This window comes from Dama dama, chromosome 5 (genome assembly GCF_033118175.1).
Source record: "Dama dama isolate Ldn47 chromosome 5, ASM3311817v1, whole genome shotgun sequence".
In the NCBI taxonomy this organism is placed as follows: Eukaryota; Metazoa; Chordata; class Mammalia; order Artiodactyla; family Cervidae; genus Dama; species Dama dama.
The window spans coordinates 103,626,820-103,644,014 of record NC_083685.1 but is presented as its reverse complement, the minus strand read 5'-3'; the positions used below and the strand labels follow the sequence as shown (position 1 = coordinate 103,644,014).

The following is a 17,195-nucleotide window of genomic DNA, read 5'->3' as shown; positions in this document are numbered from 1 at the left end:
GTTAGTCATATCTGACTCTTTGCTACCCCAGGGACTGTAACCCACCAGTCTCCTCTGTCCATGGAATGCTCTAGACGAATACTGGAGTGGGTTGCCATTTCCTTCTCCAGGGTATCTTTCCAACTCAGGGATCGAACTCAGGCCTCCTGCATTGTAGGCAGACTCTACCGACTGCTCTTAGTTATATCCTGTCGCTACTGTGAGAGGCATTTCTCAAGTGAAAATGTTCATGCCCTGAGAGGACTGGGGGAAAGGTGACCAGCCCGGCTGGGGCCTCACAGCTCCTGGACCTGCAGGAGGTGCCAGAGCAGGAGCAGACGGGGGTCTCAGCGAGGTGGACTGCGTGGGCAGGGCCCGCTGACCCCCCCCTTCCAGAACTTCACAAAGGCTTTGTGAACAGACCTAGGCGGCAGACTCTGCCTACTTTTTCATGTGACAGTGGCGTTTTCTATTTCGTTTTGATTTGAAATCTCTAACCTGAAGCCGTTTATTGAATAAGGGAACCAACCCCAGGAGTCTCATCTTCCGGTCAGCTGAGCTGTTATCAAGAGCAGTCCAAGTGAGAGGAGGCAATTTAACTGCCGCTCAGACCCGCCGTGTGACACACAGCACCAGCTCAAAATCTGTTTATTTTCTGGCCACACTGCATAGCACGTGGGATCCCAGCTCCCCAACTGGTGGGGGTTGGTGGGGGGTGGGGTTGGGGGGAGGAGAGGGAAACCCGCTCGGTGGATGGGCAGATTCTCAACCACTGGATTACCAGGGAAGTCCCTTGAATGTTCTTGAGGAGTGGTTCGGGGCATCCCCCTGCACTGAATTTGGGGTCAGCAGCCGCTCTCAGCTTCCTTTTTGTCTCAAGCTGTCTCGCTAGGGCCTGGCAGTGAGGACCCTCAGGACGAGCCCCACTATCAACGAGCCCACTGCCACCCCCAGAGCAGCCCCCCGGCGGAGAGCCAGCTGCTTGGCTGACAGCCGGTTGGCGGGGGTGGGTAGGGTGTGGACTGCTTCTGGAGTCCTGAGGAGGTCCAGGTGGCCCCCGAGTCTCGAGTAGGTCGTCAGGATCACGCCAGGGGAGCTGCCTGTGGCCACTGCAAGACAAGCAGAAGCCAGCTCAGCCCTAGGTGGGGGGCTGTGGAGCCAAAGGATTGACACCCCTGCCTCACAGCAGGAAATACGTGGGACAGCATCCTGTGGACCTGATGTGCGGACAAGGCTGAGATCAGACGGGGTCAGACGGCCTGGAGGTGTGTAACCTCCACCAGCGACCTCAGCATGTGACATGCTCAGTCATGCTGCCTCCCCCGCTCCCTGGCAACACTGAAGCCCCCAAAGCCTGTGCCGGCTCCCCATGCCCACCGCAATCAAGGCACAGCCCAGGATGAGTGAGGTGAGGCTGCGGAGATAACCAGGCTGTGGGTTGTGGACACACAGCCCTGGGCTCAGGCCAGCTCCGGGGCAGCAGAGCTCCAGTCTGATGGGGTGTGGAGGGGTGGGCAGGAAGGGCCGCCCACACTGGTTATCAAGCCAGGCTGACCTGCCTAACCCTCGGCTGCAGTCCTCCTGCCCACACTGGAGCTGGGTGGTGACAATGCGCCCTGAGGTCAGATGGTTGGTGCTCAGACCTCGTCCTCTAGTTTAGCAGCTAGCTGCAGGACAACAGGGAGGAGATCTAAGCGCCCAACTCACACCCTCTGATGACAGGACCAAGGGTCACAGCCTCCCAGGCCAGGACAGACAGGGCCTGCTTCCCAGGACGTCAGTGCCCCTCCTGGTGTCAGAACAGATATCACTGTCACATTGAGGAAGAGAGGCAGCCTGCGCGCTTGCGGTTCCTGGCCACCCAAGCACACAGGGCAGTGTTACCTGAAGACACAACCGCTTTCTCGGGCCCGGGCCTGGGTCCGAGGGCCATGCTCCCAGTACTCCCCAGTGGCGGCAGTCCCGCGCGTTTCTGCGCCTGAAGGACAGAGAGTCGCCAGGTCAGCCTGCCAGCTGCCCATCCACCCGGCCTCAGCTGAGCCCTGCAGGCTGAGCAGGATACACATGGTCACACACAGGCACACCTTGGGGGCTCCAGACCACTGCAATAAGGCGAGTAACGCAGGCAGAGGACTTTTCTGGGTTCCTGGTGTACATAAAAGTAATGTTTGCACAACACGAGTCTGCTAAGTGTGCAAGACACCTTGTCCATACCGCAGTTAAACAGTACTTCCTGGCTGGAAAATACCATCACCTGAGCCTTAAGCAGGTCATATTTTTGCGATGGTGATGTCAGAGTTCAGTGATCACCCCTCACCATAAATGAGATGATAATAATGAGAAGATTTGAAATATGATGAGAATTATGAGCAAAGTGTGACCTAGAGACACAAAGCGAACAAATGCTGTTGGGAAGATGGTGCCTGCCGATCGCCTTGCTCAATGTGGGGTGGCACCAGACCCTCAGCCTGCAAAAACCACAACACCTGTGAAGTGCGGTAAGGCCAGGCCTGCCATGTCCACGGTCTAGGGAACTTTTAAGAGGCGCTCTTTTAGATCCGGGTTGATCCATTGTCTCTGATGCCAGGAGGACTGGATCCCCACAGAGGGTGTGAAGCTCTGTGGGTTCACAGAGGGTGAACCCACACCCTCTGGGTTTCAGAGTCTGAGCCATAGTAGCAAACGCCAGGCCGCCTGTTTCAGAAGTGCTCCCAAGAGGATGGCGGACAGGGTACTGTCAGTACCTTTTCCAAGGTCACAGCTCACCCTCGGGGTCATCGGGAGCCCTCTGCTTGAGTTTGAGCGGGGGTGGGTGGGGGGAACGCTGAGGATGGTGTCTGGCGTGGTTTCTTTGGTAACAGGAAGGGCACTCACCTCCTCTGCAGCCCGCTTCCAGTCCATCCGGGCCGTGTACGTGACGAAGGCAGCGGTGGCCAGCATGACACAGACCAGCATGCCCAGCCAGAGGCCTACAGGACACGGGGGTGAGTGATGGCATTGACGAGCACTAGGCCTGCCCCCCGCCCCCCACACCACGTACCCATGACCCCCATCCCGACCAGGAAGGTCAGCACGACACCCAGCGGGAGGCCGATGGCGTAGTACATAACAGCGTTCACCACAGCCCCGAAGGCCTGCCTGCCGGTCCCACGCAGGACCCCAGCGTAGAGACACTGCAGGAGGCAGAAGGGCTGGGGGTTGGTGATGCTGAGGCGATGGTGAGTCTTAGCAGCAGGGCTTCCTCAGGAATCTACAGGCCATAGCCTCATTTAAGTCCACAACACGGGCTAGGAGGGGCCCTCGTCCCCCTCCCTTCCTTCAGGGACCTGCCCTGGGTCATGCAAGGCTGCTGTGTTTCAGATACAGGGGGAGAGGTGGACTGGGAGTTTGGGGTGAGCAGATGCAAACTATTACATGTAGGATGGACAAACAAGGTCCAAGTATAGAGCACACAGAACTGCACTCAATATGCTATGATAAACCATTATGGAAAAGAATATTTTTAAAAATGTACACCAACTCAATGGACATGAACTTGGGCAAACTCCAGGAGATAGTGAGGGGCAGCGAGGCCTGGCTGCCGTCCATGTGGTAGAAAAGAGTCAGACATGAATTAGCAACTGAACAACAACAATACATACATGTATAACTGAATCACTTTGCTATACAGTAGAAATTAACACATTATAAATCAACTATTCTACAATGACAAAAAGAACTTTTACAACTCAGGAATAAAAAGGTAATCACAATGGGTTGACTTGTGCCCCCCCTCGAAGATGCTGAAGTCCTGACCCCAGGACCTCTGAATATGACCTTAATTGGAAATGGCATCTCTGCAGAAGACCAAGCTGAGATGACGTCTTCAGGGTGGACCTTACCCCGAGAAGACGGGTGTCCTTGTAAAAAGGAGAAACTAGAACACAGACATGCAGAGAGGGAAGACAACGTGAACAGACGTGGGGAAACGATGCCTTCTACATGCTCAGGGGCTCCTGAGGGTTCCAGAAGCTCAGCAGAGCCTGGAGTAGATCCTCCCCTGGCGCCTTGGATCTAGGACCTCTGGTCTCCAGAACCGCGAGACGATCCATTTCTGGTATGTTAGGTCACTCGGCTTTGCATGCTTTGTCAGGGCAGCCCTGGCAGGCTCAGACAACAAGAACCTGATGTCTGCAGTGAAGAAAGACACAAGCAGACACTTCACCCGAGGAGACATGCAGATGGAAGGGGCTCGGTGTTAGTCATTCAGGAAACACACATCAGGGACTCCCAGGAGGTCCAGTGGTTAGGGCTCTATGCCCGCACTGCAGGGGGCCTCGGTTTGATTCCTGGTTGGGGAACTAAGATCCCACATGCCATGTGGCATGGCCAAGAAAAAAAAAAAAAGAAGAAATGTACATTAAAACTACACCGAGATACCTGTACAGACCCATGAGGATGACTCTAATAAAAATGAGAAATAATATAAAAAAGTTAGTTTCTGCTGTAATCAGTTATACATACACATATATTCTTTTTCATATTCTTTTCTATTATGGTTTATTACAGGATACTGAATATAGTTCCCTGTGCTATACAGTAGGACCTTGTTGTTCACCTGTTTCATATATAGTAGTGTGTATCCTGTATGATTCTAGAATGTTGTGTACATGTCCTTAAACGTTTGTCAAAACCAACAGAATGCATACCAACCATGAACTGTGGACTTAATGTATCAATATTCTTCATCAAGTAAACAAATGTCCTGTACTAATACATGATGTAAATAAAAGGGGGAACCAGCCGGGGCGGGGCGGGGGGGCGGTTATGGGAACTCTGTATTTGCTCAATTTTTCTGTAAACCTAAAACTGCTCTTAAAAGTAAAATCTACTTTTTCCAATTTCAAGACAAACAATACCAAGAATTAGCAACACAGGGGAGGAACTGGAATCCTGGTACATTGATGGTGGGAATGTAAAATGATACAGTTGTTTTGGAAAACAGCTTAATGGTTTCTTACAAAGTTAAACATAAACTTACGCTTTAACCTAACAGTTCAACTCCTTAAGACTCTACTAAGAGGCAGGAAAACATACGTCCACACAATGACTCATACTTGAATGTTCCCAGCAGCCTTAGTCACAGCAGGCCACACTCAAAACAACCCAAATGTCCATCACCTGATGAATGCGTAGACAAACATGTTACAGCCACAGAGTGGACTATCATTCAGCCACAAAAAGGAATGAAGTCCTGAAAAATGCTATGCCATGGACGAACCTCAGAAACATTTCAAGAAGTGAACAAAACCAGGCACAAAAGACCACATACTCTAATTCCACGTCTATAAAATAATCAGAAAAGGCAAGTACGCACAGACAGAAAGTGGGTCAGTGCATTGGCTGGGGCTGCCCGTGGGAGCAGGCAGTGACTTCAAAGCAGGCCCCAGGAATTCTGTGGGGGTGATGAAAACAGTCTAACACTGGATTGCAGCACTGGTTCCACAAGTAGACACTTACTCAAAGGTTTGACTTACGCATGTAAAATGCATGAATTTATGGTATGTAAACTATAATTCAAGAAAGGCATAAAAAATATAAAATAAAAACTAGGTCCATGGAAAACTTAAATTAAGAATAATGTAGGGCTTCCCTGGTGGCTCAGTGGTAAAGAATCCACCTGTCAATGGAATCAGGTTTGATCTGCTGTCTGGGATGGTCCCACATGCTTCAGAGCAACTAAGCCCATGCGCCACACTATTGAGCCCTCGCACCCTAGAGTCTGGGAGCCACAACGACTGAGCCCCTGCACCCAAGAGTCCGTGCTCCACAACAAGAGAAGCCTGAGCACGGCCACTAGAGAGTAGCCCCCATTCCCACAACTAGAGAAAAACCTGAGCAAGTAACGAAGACCCAGCACAGCCAAAAATAAATAAATAAAATTATTTACAAAAAAAAAAAAGAATAACACAGATCTAGGGAGTTCTCTGGCAATCCAGTGGTTTGGCGATGCAGTTCTCTGGCAATGCAATAGAGCATCTACTGCAGGTAGCACCAATTCAATCTCTGGTCAGAGAACAAAGATCCCACATACCGCATGGTGCACCCAACAAATAAAATTTTTAATGAAAAAAAACAGATATATAACCAGGAGTAAACATAGCAGATGCAGCGATGCGCGCTGCAAGACCCCTGGCAGTTGTGAGCTGTGAATCTGCTGCAGGTTCCCTGGTGGGCAGTGAACAGAGAGGTGCTGCCTTAGGAGCATTTAGGAATGCAGAGCCCTCTGAGGCCTGACTCTGCAGGAGGAGTTTCTCAACTGTGGCCTCACCTTGGAGCTAGAGAAAAAGTAATTATAGTGTCCTTGCAGAAGCCATAACAGAGCCCAGAAGAGGATTTCTTTTAATGTTTTGCAATAAAAGCTGTGAATCTGATGACAAAACCCGGCCCAAAGCAAGCAGTCCTGATGAGGTCAGTAATGTGCTCCAAGCCTGTGCCCAACTAGATTCGAAGACCAGCCCTGGAAATGTGTGGGGAACCGGCCACAGTGCCAGGGCTTTGAGGAAAACTCTCCACGAATATACTTTCTCCCAACGGTTCTTTCTTTCCTTCCTATAGGGACCACTCTTCCTATAAGAGCTGATGACGCCTATAAGGCTGTTTGCCTCCTGCCCCTTGCTGCTCTCAAAGCACATGCTCCAGGCAGAGACTTGGAGCTTCCTGCAAGATCGCCCAAGGTGTGAAGACAACGACCCAGGGCTTCAAATCCTGCTCAACAAATGAGACTTTGGTGCTCGCTGTCTCTATGCCAGGCTGTTAAACATTGACAGAATTCAGACTTGCACTCAATGGGATTTGCTCTTTAGTGATCCAAGCGGAAAGTTGGGCCCCTCCGTACTCTGGGCACCTCTATTCTGGAAACCAGTGTGGCCGCTCCTGGCCAGGTGGGGCCTGGGTCAGAGCTGTGCCCCGCTGCCCCCCAACCCAATCCTGGGGAACAAGGAAGAAGAGGGTTTATGATTCTGCACTGGAAGAGTGGTCTGTATTTTGCTAATGTGCACGCTTCTCAGTGAGTTGGAACTGCAGGAAAGAAAGGGGGGAGGCGTTATTTTGAATAATAATAGATCCAAGAGCTGCCGTTAATCTGCAGTCAGCCCTAATCAGGCAGCTCAAGCTCATAGCCCTGAGCTGCTTGGGGGGCAGGGGTTGGGAACACGGGGGTCTGATCGGGACTCACACAGAGGGCATCAAACAGCTGGAAGAAGATGTACAGCGGCAGGACCTTGTTGACCAGGCCAACGACTTCCCTGCAGGGACAGGGGGCCATGAGACACAGCCTTGGCCTTGGAGTCCCACTCCTGTCCCGTCTATTCCGCCCTGCCCCCACCCTCTCCAAGCCTAGGTGGTCGCCCCACGCCAGGCCGCTCCTGTCCCTGAGTCTCCCTGTGTGTGCGGACATGTCCGAACCCCCCGAGGAGCCCTGTTAGCTCTGCCCTGCCCTTCGGTCGGCACCTGGTCTGTGCATGGGCAGCAGCCGAGGCCCCTGACACGAGGCGGGAAAGCTGACTACCTACTCATCATTGGTGAAGATGTGGCCCAGCTTGTTTCTCAGGAGGCTCAATAGGACGCCCACAACCAGCGAGGTTCCCACTGCAAGAGATGAAGGCAGTGAGGCCGACCCAGCCCAGGGAGGAGCCTGGCCCCCCTCAGCCCAAGCCAGCCCAGCCGCATATCCGCCTGGACGAAGACCCTCATCTGCGGTCTCGTGATGACAACATGCAAAATGCCCTTCCTCCCATGGTTCTCAAAATGGGGTCCCTGGACCGGCAGCTGCCTAGTGAAGCAGATTCTCAGACCCCCATCTCCGACTGACTGAGTCAGAAACTGCCGGGGGCAGGGGGAGGTTCGGGTTTTGACACCCAGCTCCCCCACCCCACCCCCAACCTAGGTCTAAAGCCTGAGAACCACTGCTCTCCATGAGGAGCTGATCTGAGCCTGGCAGCTGCAGAAAGCAGAGACAGGATGGATGCAGAGGGGTCCTTTCTGAGGGTCGCCACGAGCAGGCCCCATGCTTCTGGGGACTCCAGGAGGCCGAGCTCACAGGAAGACCTAGAGGCCTGGGAGCCTGGGGAGGAAGGGCCTTCCCAGCGTCACACTACGTGATGCAAACTGCCGGCTCAGACCCCCAGCATTGGGGAAGCGGCCAGAAGGGGCACAGCAGGCTTGCTGCTCTGGGCCACATAACAGGTACCACAGGCTTGGAAGGTAGCCGTGGCTCCCAGGGCCTCCCCTGGCCTAAGCCTGACCCCACCCACCTGTGCAGAGGGTGCCTGAGATGGCTGATCGCTTGGCTTGCACGGTGTCTGCGGCTCCCAGGGCTGTCCCCACTCGGACACAGACCGCGATGCTGAGCCCCATGGGGATCTGGACTCAGAGACAAGAAGGTATGGTCAGCCCCCTTCCTACCCCGGGCCAAGTGGGAGAGAAGCAGAGTGTTCCTGGCTGCTGGTAACCAGCCGTGAGATCAGCGGCTGGCAGGTGGGGTCGGGGTACCCCAAGCAAGCCAGCCAAAGCCCCACCCTGGCTGAGCCATCAGACACCACAGGCAGCCAAAATCAACACACAGCCGAAACCTCATGAGTAAACATCACATAAAGGGGCAAGTAGTAGTCCTAAGTCTGTCATAAAAGGTCCCTGCGAGAAAAAGATTGACACCACTTTCAACATAAGAATCACCTTATAAATCAGTTTTGTACATGTAGGTTTTTGCAACTCCCTCAATTAAAGCTGGGGTCACAGAGCGTGCACCCCAGGAGGCTGGCAGAGGCTGCACAAGTGACACGGGACACCCCATGTGTCCTCGAAGAGGAAGGAACTGTGGGGAGTTCTTTCCCCGGTGGAGGCAAGGAAGTGCCCCCAAAAGGGCTCTGTCCCCCAGGGCTCACCACTAGAGGTGTACAAGAACGTGGGCCCACTGCTAAAGGGAACGTCCCATTTTTCAATAAAAATGCAGAAATCCAGATTGTGACGTGAAATCTCCCAATTTTAAATGATGCCAATCAACTCAAAACAATTCCAACATGGAGAGTTCTGTATCACCCACAGCAGAGCGGCTGTGGGCCACGTGTGGCTCTAGGGCCTGGGCCTGGTGGACACAGGGGGTCTGGAGGGTCCCTCAGGAGACAGAAATGGCCTCTGGGGGGCAGCCCCCCTCCCCCTCTGACACTCCCAGGCTGTCAGGGGATTGGGCTGGGGGCAGGACAAAAAGGTGCCCCCCACAAGCCTCACCATGTAGATGACGGTGGCCACCTCGTAGATGACCGCTTGGGCAGATAGGTCGCGCACGCTGAGCAGGCCTGCGGAGGTGGGGCAGGAGCACCGTGAGTGTCCAGCCAGCTGGCCAACAGCCCTGGGCTGACAGAGTGCCCCCTGCTCTTGGGACCAAGGGGCCAGTGGCTTCCAAGGGCAGACACAGCAAAAACCACCTTTCCACTTGGCCTTCAGCCTTCCAGGAGACCCCTGCCTGGGTGTGCCAGGGTCAGGGTCTCTCTCCTGTGTACACCGTGTGATGAGGGAGGGAAGAAAACTGGACCAAGGTCAAGAAGCCTGAGTTCAGCTCTCGGCCCGGTTGGGGTGACTCTGGACAGCCTCTTTTACTCTTGGGACTCAATTTTCTCATCTATAAATGGGGTCTGGGGTGGACTGGAAGGTCTCTTGGGGCCATTCCAGCCCTGGCTGTTTGGACTCTGTTCTGAGTCCCTTGATGAGCTCAAGATGTTCCGGCTACACCAGTTCCATCTCACTCTATCTCTGGCTGAAAATCATGCCCAGGTGTCCACTCTGTGCCAGGCCTAGACTGGGCTGCGCTGGGCCCAGGCCCGCCTGCTGGAAGCTCACAGTCTGGCAGAGAGCCCGGCCGGGTGGGTGAACCACCTGTCTGGGGGAGGGGTCTCCCCACACCACGCCATCCCACATACCCACAAGGAAGCTCCCGATCTCGTAGGCCCACCACTCGATGCACAGCATCAGCATGCTGGGGACGGCCAAGCGGAAGAAGGGGCCCCAGTCCTGCAGGCACTCCCAGGACCAGCCTAGGAGCAGAAGCCAGCTGACTGAGCCCCCATCTGCCTTGCGGCCCAGCCAGCCGGCCCACCGCCAGGGCCCACAGCTTTTGACTCCACATAGCAAGCCCAGGCACTTGGCACCAGGCAGGGTGGGGACGGGAGGAGGGGACAGGCTAATACCTCGGGCAGCACCCCTGGGTGGGAGCCCGGGCACCACAGGCTGGCAGACAGCCTGGTCCTTCCTGGGCTCTGTCTCCTTGGATGAAATTTTAGTCCTTATCTCTGCCCCATCTCCCCAAAGGGCTGCTGGGAGGGTGGCCCGACACCAAGGCTCCAGGAGATTTCACAAGGCAGACAGGGTGGTACAGCCATGGGGGAGGAGGCCCCAGGCCAGAGAGGGACCCACGGTCCACACAGCCAGCTTTCAGGGGCTAAAAGCTCAGCACCTAGGCCTGGGAGCAGGTTCGAGCCCACTTCTGTGATTTGGGGTGAATGACAAACTCTCTCAGCACTGGCTTCCTCCATGTAGATAAAAATGGAGTTAACGAGGAGTTCTGAAGCTTATCCAAGCAATGTGGGTGCAGCCTGCTGCTGGCACCCAGCATTCTATCCGCGGAAGCTCCTGGCCCATCCCCAGCAGGGCTGTGCCCCGGGACACACTGGACTGGGAAACCAAGCCTCTAGGGATGGGGTGCAGAGGCGGAGAGAGGGTGCAGATACAGGGGGTGGGGAAGAAGAGGTGGGCCCTGAGGGATGCGGGGGCAGGCTCGGGGCAGGGCTCCTCCAAAGGCTCCAGCTGGGACCCTGCCCACGAAGTGAAGGCCCTGGGCTGGTGCTGGCGGCCTACCCGCCCTTCAGCAACCCCCTCCCTGGGCAGGAGCCCCCTCCACACCTGCCCATGTCTCCAGATGCAGCTTCTTCAGCACAATGTAGAACAGGAGGAAGATAGCCTGCGTGAACTGGGAGACGGTGTTGGCGAATGCGGAGCCCCTGACAGAAAGTGGAAGGCCGGGCTGGAGCAAAGGCCGACTCCAGCCCTGGAGGCAAGCGGGGGACAGGCCTGGCTCATCCCCAGTTCCCCATGACCCACCTGTGGCTAACAGTGTGGACAGCCTCCACAGTCCTTGTTGTGACCGGACTGGCTGCCCCCTCAGGGGTAGGCAGGGCTCCGGACCAGGCTGCCACAGCCCATGCAACACCTTATTCAACTGATTCCCTCAAGCAGGCCCTGTAGCCCCGCGCTCACCTGACCCCCTGGCCCAGCACAGAAACCAGGACATAGTTGGCCAGGCCGTTGACGCAGTTGCCCACGACGCCACTGAAGACTTGGGGCCAAACGATGCCCTGAAATAGATGAAAACTGGCCTCACTGAGTGGGGGGGCCCCAGGGGGGACACAGGCTGGGGACATGCAGCTCCCCACAGACCCCTGTGTGGAGGTCAGAACAGGGACCCCAGGCATTCCTCCCCCGCTGACAGTGCAGTGCAGGATATGGGGCAGCTCCAGCTAGGGCCCTGTACCTGATTCTGCAAGTACTTGGCCTGCAGGCTGTAGAGAAAATTTGCCTGTGTAAATAAACACACACAGAGAGACACAAGTAAACACCACCTCCACACGGACAAGAACAGACACTGCTGAGATGAATCTGGGGCAGCTGCTTTAGCAGAGTGCATCCCAACCCACAGACACGCACCGCGCTGGCCTGGGCACCTGCCCTGCCTGAGGGCTGGTGCTGGGATGGGACCAGCAAGCATGGAGGGGGGACCCAAGAGGGGCTCCAGTGCTCTGGCAAGAACGAAAGGGACTGGGCCCCTGGCCGCCAACCGGCCTGTTCACAGAAGGGCCACCAGAGCCCACAGGTCCGGGCCACCCTAGGGCCTGTCTCTGGCTGCCAGAGACAAGACTCTGGATGGAGGGGCCTTGGGCAGAGGGAGTCGGGGTAGGAAGGGTGGAGGCCACCAGCAGCCTCTGCAGAGCAGGGTGGAGACATCAGAGGAGTCCATGGAGGACAGAGGGGGCCTGTGTGTGTATGTGTGTGTGTATCTTGGGGACACTTCCCTGCAATTCCTGCCCTGTCAAACCCTGGCCCAGGCCTGTGCCCCCTGACCACCCTCCCTCTCTCTTCAGGACTGCACAGTCAGCAAAAGTGTGCCGCTGGATTCAGGTACTGGTTCTGTGCCTCCTGTGAGTGGTGTGGCCTTGGGCCACTTACTTAACCTGTGTGTGCCTCAGTTTCCTCACCTATAAACAGGATAATACTGTGCGTGTGAATCCTTGCTATTCATACATACATTTATACGCAACGCTGATATTGCAAAAGTGCTCACAAAACAGCATTTGGCACATTTAAGAGTGCCAAGAGTTGGGTTAGCATCATGACTAAGAGACGTGATGCTTCTCATCCCACGGGGAGTTACATTTGGCAGCATCTTTGAATGGGAGGGAGCGGCTTTGTTGATTTGATAAAGTGGCTGCCACAGTGATAACCTGGAAGTTTCCCCTGACCCGGCCCCAGGGGCCCTGTTGGACAAGACACCTTCACTTGGTCTGAAGAGCCAAAGGTTTGGAGGAGAAAGACCAGACTTTTCAGGTGGTTTCCGTGATACAGAAGAAATCTGGAGCTGGCCAGGCCTCAAAGAAGTCATGGCTCTAGCCTTCCAGATGGGAGGGTGTGGCTGGGGCTCCTTGACAGGGCTGGTGTCCCCTAAGGGCACCGTGAACTCACCCCAACCCTCTCCCTTCCCAGGTCCATCCTCAAGAGCTCTGTCACTGGTGCTTGGAAGACAGGGGGGCAGAGAGGCAAGACAGAGGGGGCAGTGTGAGGGGGGACAGAGGGGGGCAGAGACAGAAAGGTGGACTCCCCTGAGACAGCCTGCCCCGTGGTGACACGTCCACTGAACCACAGCAAATCACACTGTGCAGCCATGAGTCCCGAGTGGACAAATGGACCACTAGGCGGGGCTCAAATCTCAGAAACTTATCTGTGTGGGTGGACTGCTTACTTAATATTCAGTAAATTAAAGGAGAAAGAACATTCAATAACTACTCTTAGAAAACATTTGTTAGAAAGATTACAGCTCTAAACACAAAAGTAGAAACCATTAAAAAGTTCAAATAAAATAAAGGCAAATGCTTCTACAATCCTGCGATGGGGTGACTGTTCTTAAGCTCATCAAAGACAGACATCATAAAGGATGGGATTTATGGATCTGTTATGTACACATTAAAAATTCTTTAAGAAAAAAGTATCAAAAAATTAGAAGGCAACTGAAAAACGTTTGTGACACATATGTGAAAGGAGTGATGTATTATTTAACAAGAGTTAAAATAATTAGGAAGAGATCAATCCACTAAAATAAGCAAAGGACGTGGGCAATTCATAGAAGGAAAACAAATGATCAAAGATATGAAAAAACACTCAAATTCATTTGCAATAAAGTGCATGTTAAAATAACCTATTTCTAATTGGAGAAAACATTTTAATAATACTCTGTGCTGATGAGACTATTGTTCTTGAGGGTAGACTTGATACAAACCAGTATCAAAACCCATTGACAGAGCAACTCCAATTCCAATTAGGCATCATTACAGACATTCACAAAGATTTTTCTATAAAAATGTTAATCACAACCTAATTTATAAGAGTGACCACTGCAAACAACCTAAATACCCAACACATGGGGACTGGTTAATAAGTTATGGCAAAGGGGGGATACTGTGAGGCCTTTGAAATGGGTATTGTGGACAGTGATTTGAGCATATCTAGAGACTGACCAATGATATATTTGAAAGGGAAAAAGTGGATTACAAAACAACATACACACACTGGCCCCATTTCACACTACAGGTGTGTCTCTATGTTTGATAACACACACACCCATGAAGAGAAATAGCCCTGGAGAGAGAGATTAACCTGTCTTTTCTCTGGGTAGTAGGATAATGGAAGATTTGAAATTTTTCTTCCTCAGGCTTTCCAGAATCTCTCCTGTAAATGGTTTTCTAACCAGAAAAAGGTGTTGCACTACTTTTTAAAAGTTCAATATGCACCAACCACCAACCGCAATGAGAAGTTTTCTCCAGCCCCTCTGGCTACCAGCACGAGGGCTGAGGGGCTCCAGACTAGTGGGGGGTCAGGATCCAAGCTCCATAGACAACTCACCGGCAGGCCTGGGATGTAGACCTGCACATACTCCTGAGCCAGCCTGCAGGAGAAAGAACCAGGCTCTGAGCCAAGCATTCTATACCCTGGGGGTGGGGAAAGGTTTGGCAGACTTTACCTTGAAAACAAGACCCCCAGAGACACCTGGAACCTCGGTGGGGGTAGGGTGCCAGGAGGCAGGGCCCAAGAACCAAAGGACCCAAACACGGGGTCTCAGGGCTGGGGAACTTCAATTCGGAATGATGTGTGGTTTGTAAGAGGGGAAAACAAGGTTCCATCACGTTAAGAATTAACTACATGAAGTGCACATAACAGGAAACGAGCGAGGTATTCCTATGAGGAAATATATCCTACATTAACAACACAGTGTGTAATTCTTCAGAAATGGGGTTTGGTCCTGTTCCCACTGTTTGCGATGTGGGGTGTGCATGTCACTGCTTCCGAAGCCTCTGCCGGGCTCGGGCCCACGCTGGGACCAGATGCAAACAAACCCCATACAAACGCCTTTTCTCAATTAAAATGGGCTGTGGTCTGCCCCCTGCTGGCCACAGCTGGAGCAGCACGCTGTGGGGGAGAGTCCCCAGACCAGGTCGCTGCGGGATGGCTGGAGACCCAGAGAGAGCGGCACGGGTGGGGTGGGCCTCCCGGGATGCCCCGCCCCTGCCCGCCCCAGCGCACCTGGACACGGCCGGGTCCTGCCTGCATAACAGCAGGATGAGCTGGGTGTTGAGGAAGAGCGCCCAGCAGGGCAGACAGCAAAGCAGCAGCACCAGCATGCCCCGCTGCAGGATGACGCCCACGTGCTTCTTGTTGGGGCTGCCGAAGCTCTGGAACACAGGAGTTACGCCCGCCCCGCGCCTGACCTCTGCTCGCCGGCTGGAGGCGGGGGGTGGGTGCGCTGGGCAGCCCTCCACCACTCCCCCAATCCCCGCCCGGGGCTTCCTCTGAGGGGCTCAGCGGCTCAGAGCGACCACAGCAACCGTTTGCAGAGCTCCAGCCGCTGTCCACCCATGGTGCCCAGTATTCCGATGACTCCTGATGGGCGAGGAACTGCCCACCCCCCACCATCCCTGAAGCACCAGTGCATGCGAGTCTCCCTGGGGAGTGAGCAGCAGCCAGGCCCACCGTGAGCCCCAGGCCCCCGGAGCTGAGCCCCTCCTGGTGGTGGGCCTCCCAAGGGCAGCAGGCCCGCTCTGTGTGCCCTCAGCACACAGGGCCAGAGGATTCAAGGTCAAAGTCAGAGGACTCAAGGTCAGAGGACTGTCTTTCATTCCAGAGCTCTCTCGCCGGGCCACCCTGGCAAGGGGAGGGTCTGGTCCCTAGAGCACGTGGTCCCTGAGGGTGGGTGTACGGGGACAGCTGCCCCCCAAAGGCCTGACAGGTTCCCAGATGCAGGGGCCACTGCGGGGCCTCGAGTGGGTGCCCAGCCCTGCCCTTTCTGCAGCAGCTGTGGGACTGGCTCCAGCCCTGCTGGTTCCCGGGGGCCCACCTACCTGGGACATCAAGGTATCACAGGCCGAAGACAAGCCAAACCCAATGGAAACTCCACAGACATTGACAAACTGGAGCCACACACAGGAGAGAACACAGGCTTTCAGGAGACCTAGGGGGACCCTGCACCTGGGGGGCTGCCTGGCAGTGGGAGACCCCTCCTGGCCGGGCCTGTGCGTGGGGTGTGCTCGGGCGAGGCTGGAGGTCCAGCTGTGCCCTCAGGCTGTGTCTTCTCCCAGGAGCCCAGGGAAGAAGGTCCTGGCTGTACTCACGGCCACTGAGAGGGTCACTGCCGCCAGCTCCACCGTGCCCAGGTGTCCGCAGAACACCGTGCTCACGACATAGACCATGAAGTTCAGCATCTGGAAGAGGAACTGAAGGCCGGGGCTGGGGTCAAGGGCCCTGCTCACAGCCCAGCTCCCGGCAAGAGGCTCTCCAGACCCTGACCCCCGAGAAGCCCCTCTGGGCCACAGGGCGAGCCGCCCACAGCGGAGGAGCAAGAGTATGGCCGAGTCTGGGTGGCAGAAGGCCTGGGTCCTGCCCCCTCCCCACGGGGCAACAGCATCAACCCCTGAGCTCTCGTTCCCCTGCGGGGGCGCTGGAGTGGGTACAGCTGGTGATGTCACTGTAACCACCTCATCCAGCCGCGTGCAAACACAGAGGAGTAGAGTTAAAGACACCAAAACCCTAGGAAGCCTCTGTCCATGTGGTGGGATTGGAACGTAGTGTCTTCTTTTACTGTTGTCCTTACTCTTACAAGGAGCACATATTTAGTAGTCTTTATAGTCAGAAAAAAAATGTACCTGAAGCCATTTTCCTTTTGAAAATAAATGGGCAAAGGCCCCTCTTCCAATGCAAATGCCCTTGCAGGCACCCCTGGGCTCCCCTTGGCCTCTAGGGCCTTTCGGCCAGCCTCCCCGTGGGCTCCTGAAGGAGGACACACCTGGTCCCTCTCATGGCGAGGGGGAGGGGGCTGCCCGCCGCTGAGAGAGGTCAGACCCCGCCAGGCTTTGGGTGGTGGCCCCTGGTGCCACCTGGACACCGTCACTGTGGGTGATTTCTGGGGAAGGCCTCGAGCAGCCCCTGCCCCCCACCTCGTCAGCCCCTCACCCCCACCTCCTTACCAGGGGTCCAGAAAGGATGAAGATCGTCCGTGCCTCAGCTCCAAAGCCAACAGGGACCAGCCTGCGGAGGGCAGGGCAGCGGCTCCTTCGGCCTGGGGGGACCGTGTCCTGGGGGCTGTCCATTCCAAGCCCAGGCCACCCAGCCACCCTGCACGCCTGAGCACCTTCTCAGCCAGGCTCACCCAGCCGGCCAGGGTAACCGTACAGCCTGGCTAATGAGTAAGGGGCGGAGGAGGGGCCACTGCCACCCATGGGACCGGCCCTGCACCCTGTGCACACCAGCCCTGTGGCCCGACCCACTAGCCCTGGACAGGACAGAGGTCTGGGCACCCGGAGTCACCAGGCTGACCCCCTTCCAGGAGGTCGGCAGCAAAGGCCCAGGAAGTGCAGTTGTGGGGC

The 17,195-nt window shown here is 55.1% G+C and overlaps 1 protein-coding gene and 1 long non-coding RNA gene across 2 annotated transcripts; one reads left to right on the top strand and one right to left on the bottom strand.

The window, feature by feature from the left end:
- Positions 1 to 741: 741 nt before the first annotated feature.
- Positions 742 to 16,922, bottom strand: SLC47A2 (solute carrier family 47 member 2). The gene is made up of 17 exons (XM_061141090.1): positions 16,797 to 16,922; positions 15,945 to 16,046; positions 15,675 to 15,743; positions 14,860 to 15,008; positions 14,182 to 14,224; positions 11,543 to 11,587; positions 11,269 to 11,366; positions 10,915 to 11,012; positions 9,936 to 10,049; positions 9,247 to 9,314; positions 8,274 to 8,382; positions 7,533 to 7,608; positions 7,196 to 7,265; positions 3,020 to 3,152; positions 2,854 to 2,948; positions 1,864 to 1,957; positions 742 to 1,088 (listed from the first exon to the last, which is right to left on the bottom strand). The coding sequence occupies exons 1-17, from the start codon at positions 16,917 to 16,919 to the stop codon at positions 868 to 870; spliced, it is 1,707 nt and encodes a 568-aa protein (XP_060997073.1). The 5' UTR covers positions 16,920 to 16,922; the 3' UTR covers positions 742 to 867.
- LOC133056005 (uncharacterized) lies at positions 974 to 3,839 on the top strand. Its single transcript, XR_009692722.1, has 3 exons — positions 974 to 1,387; positions 2,865 to 2,963; positions 3,822 to 3,839. It is a non-coding gene; the product is annotated as an uncharacterized LOC133056005 (long non-coding RNA).
- Positions 16,923 to 17,195: the final 273 nt, after the last annotated feature.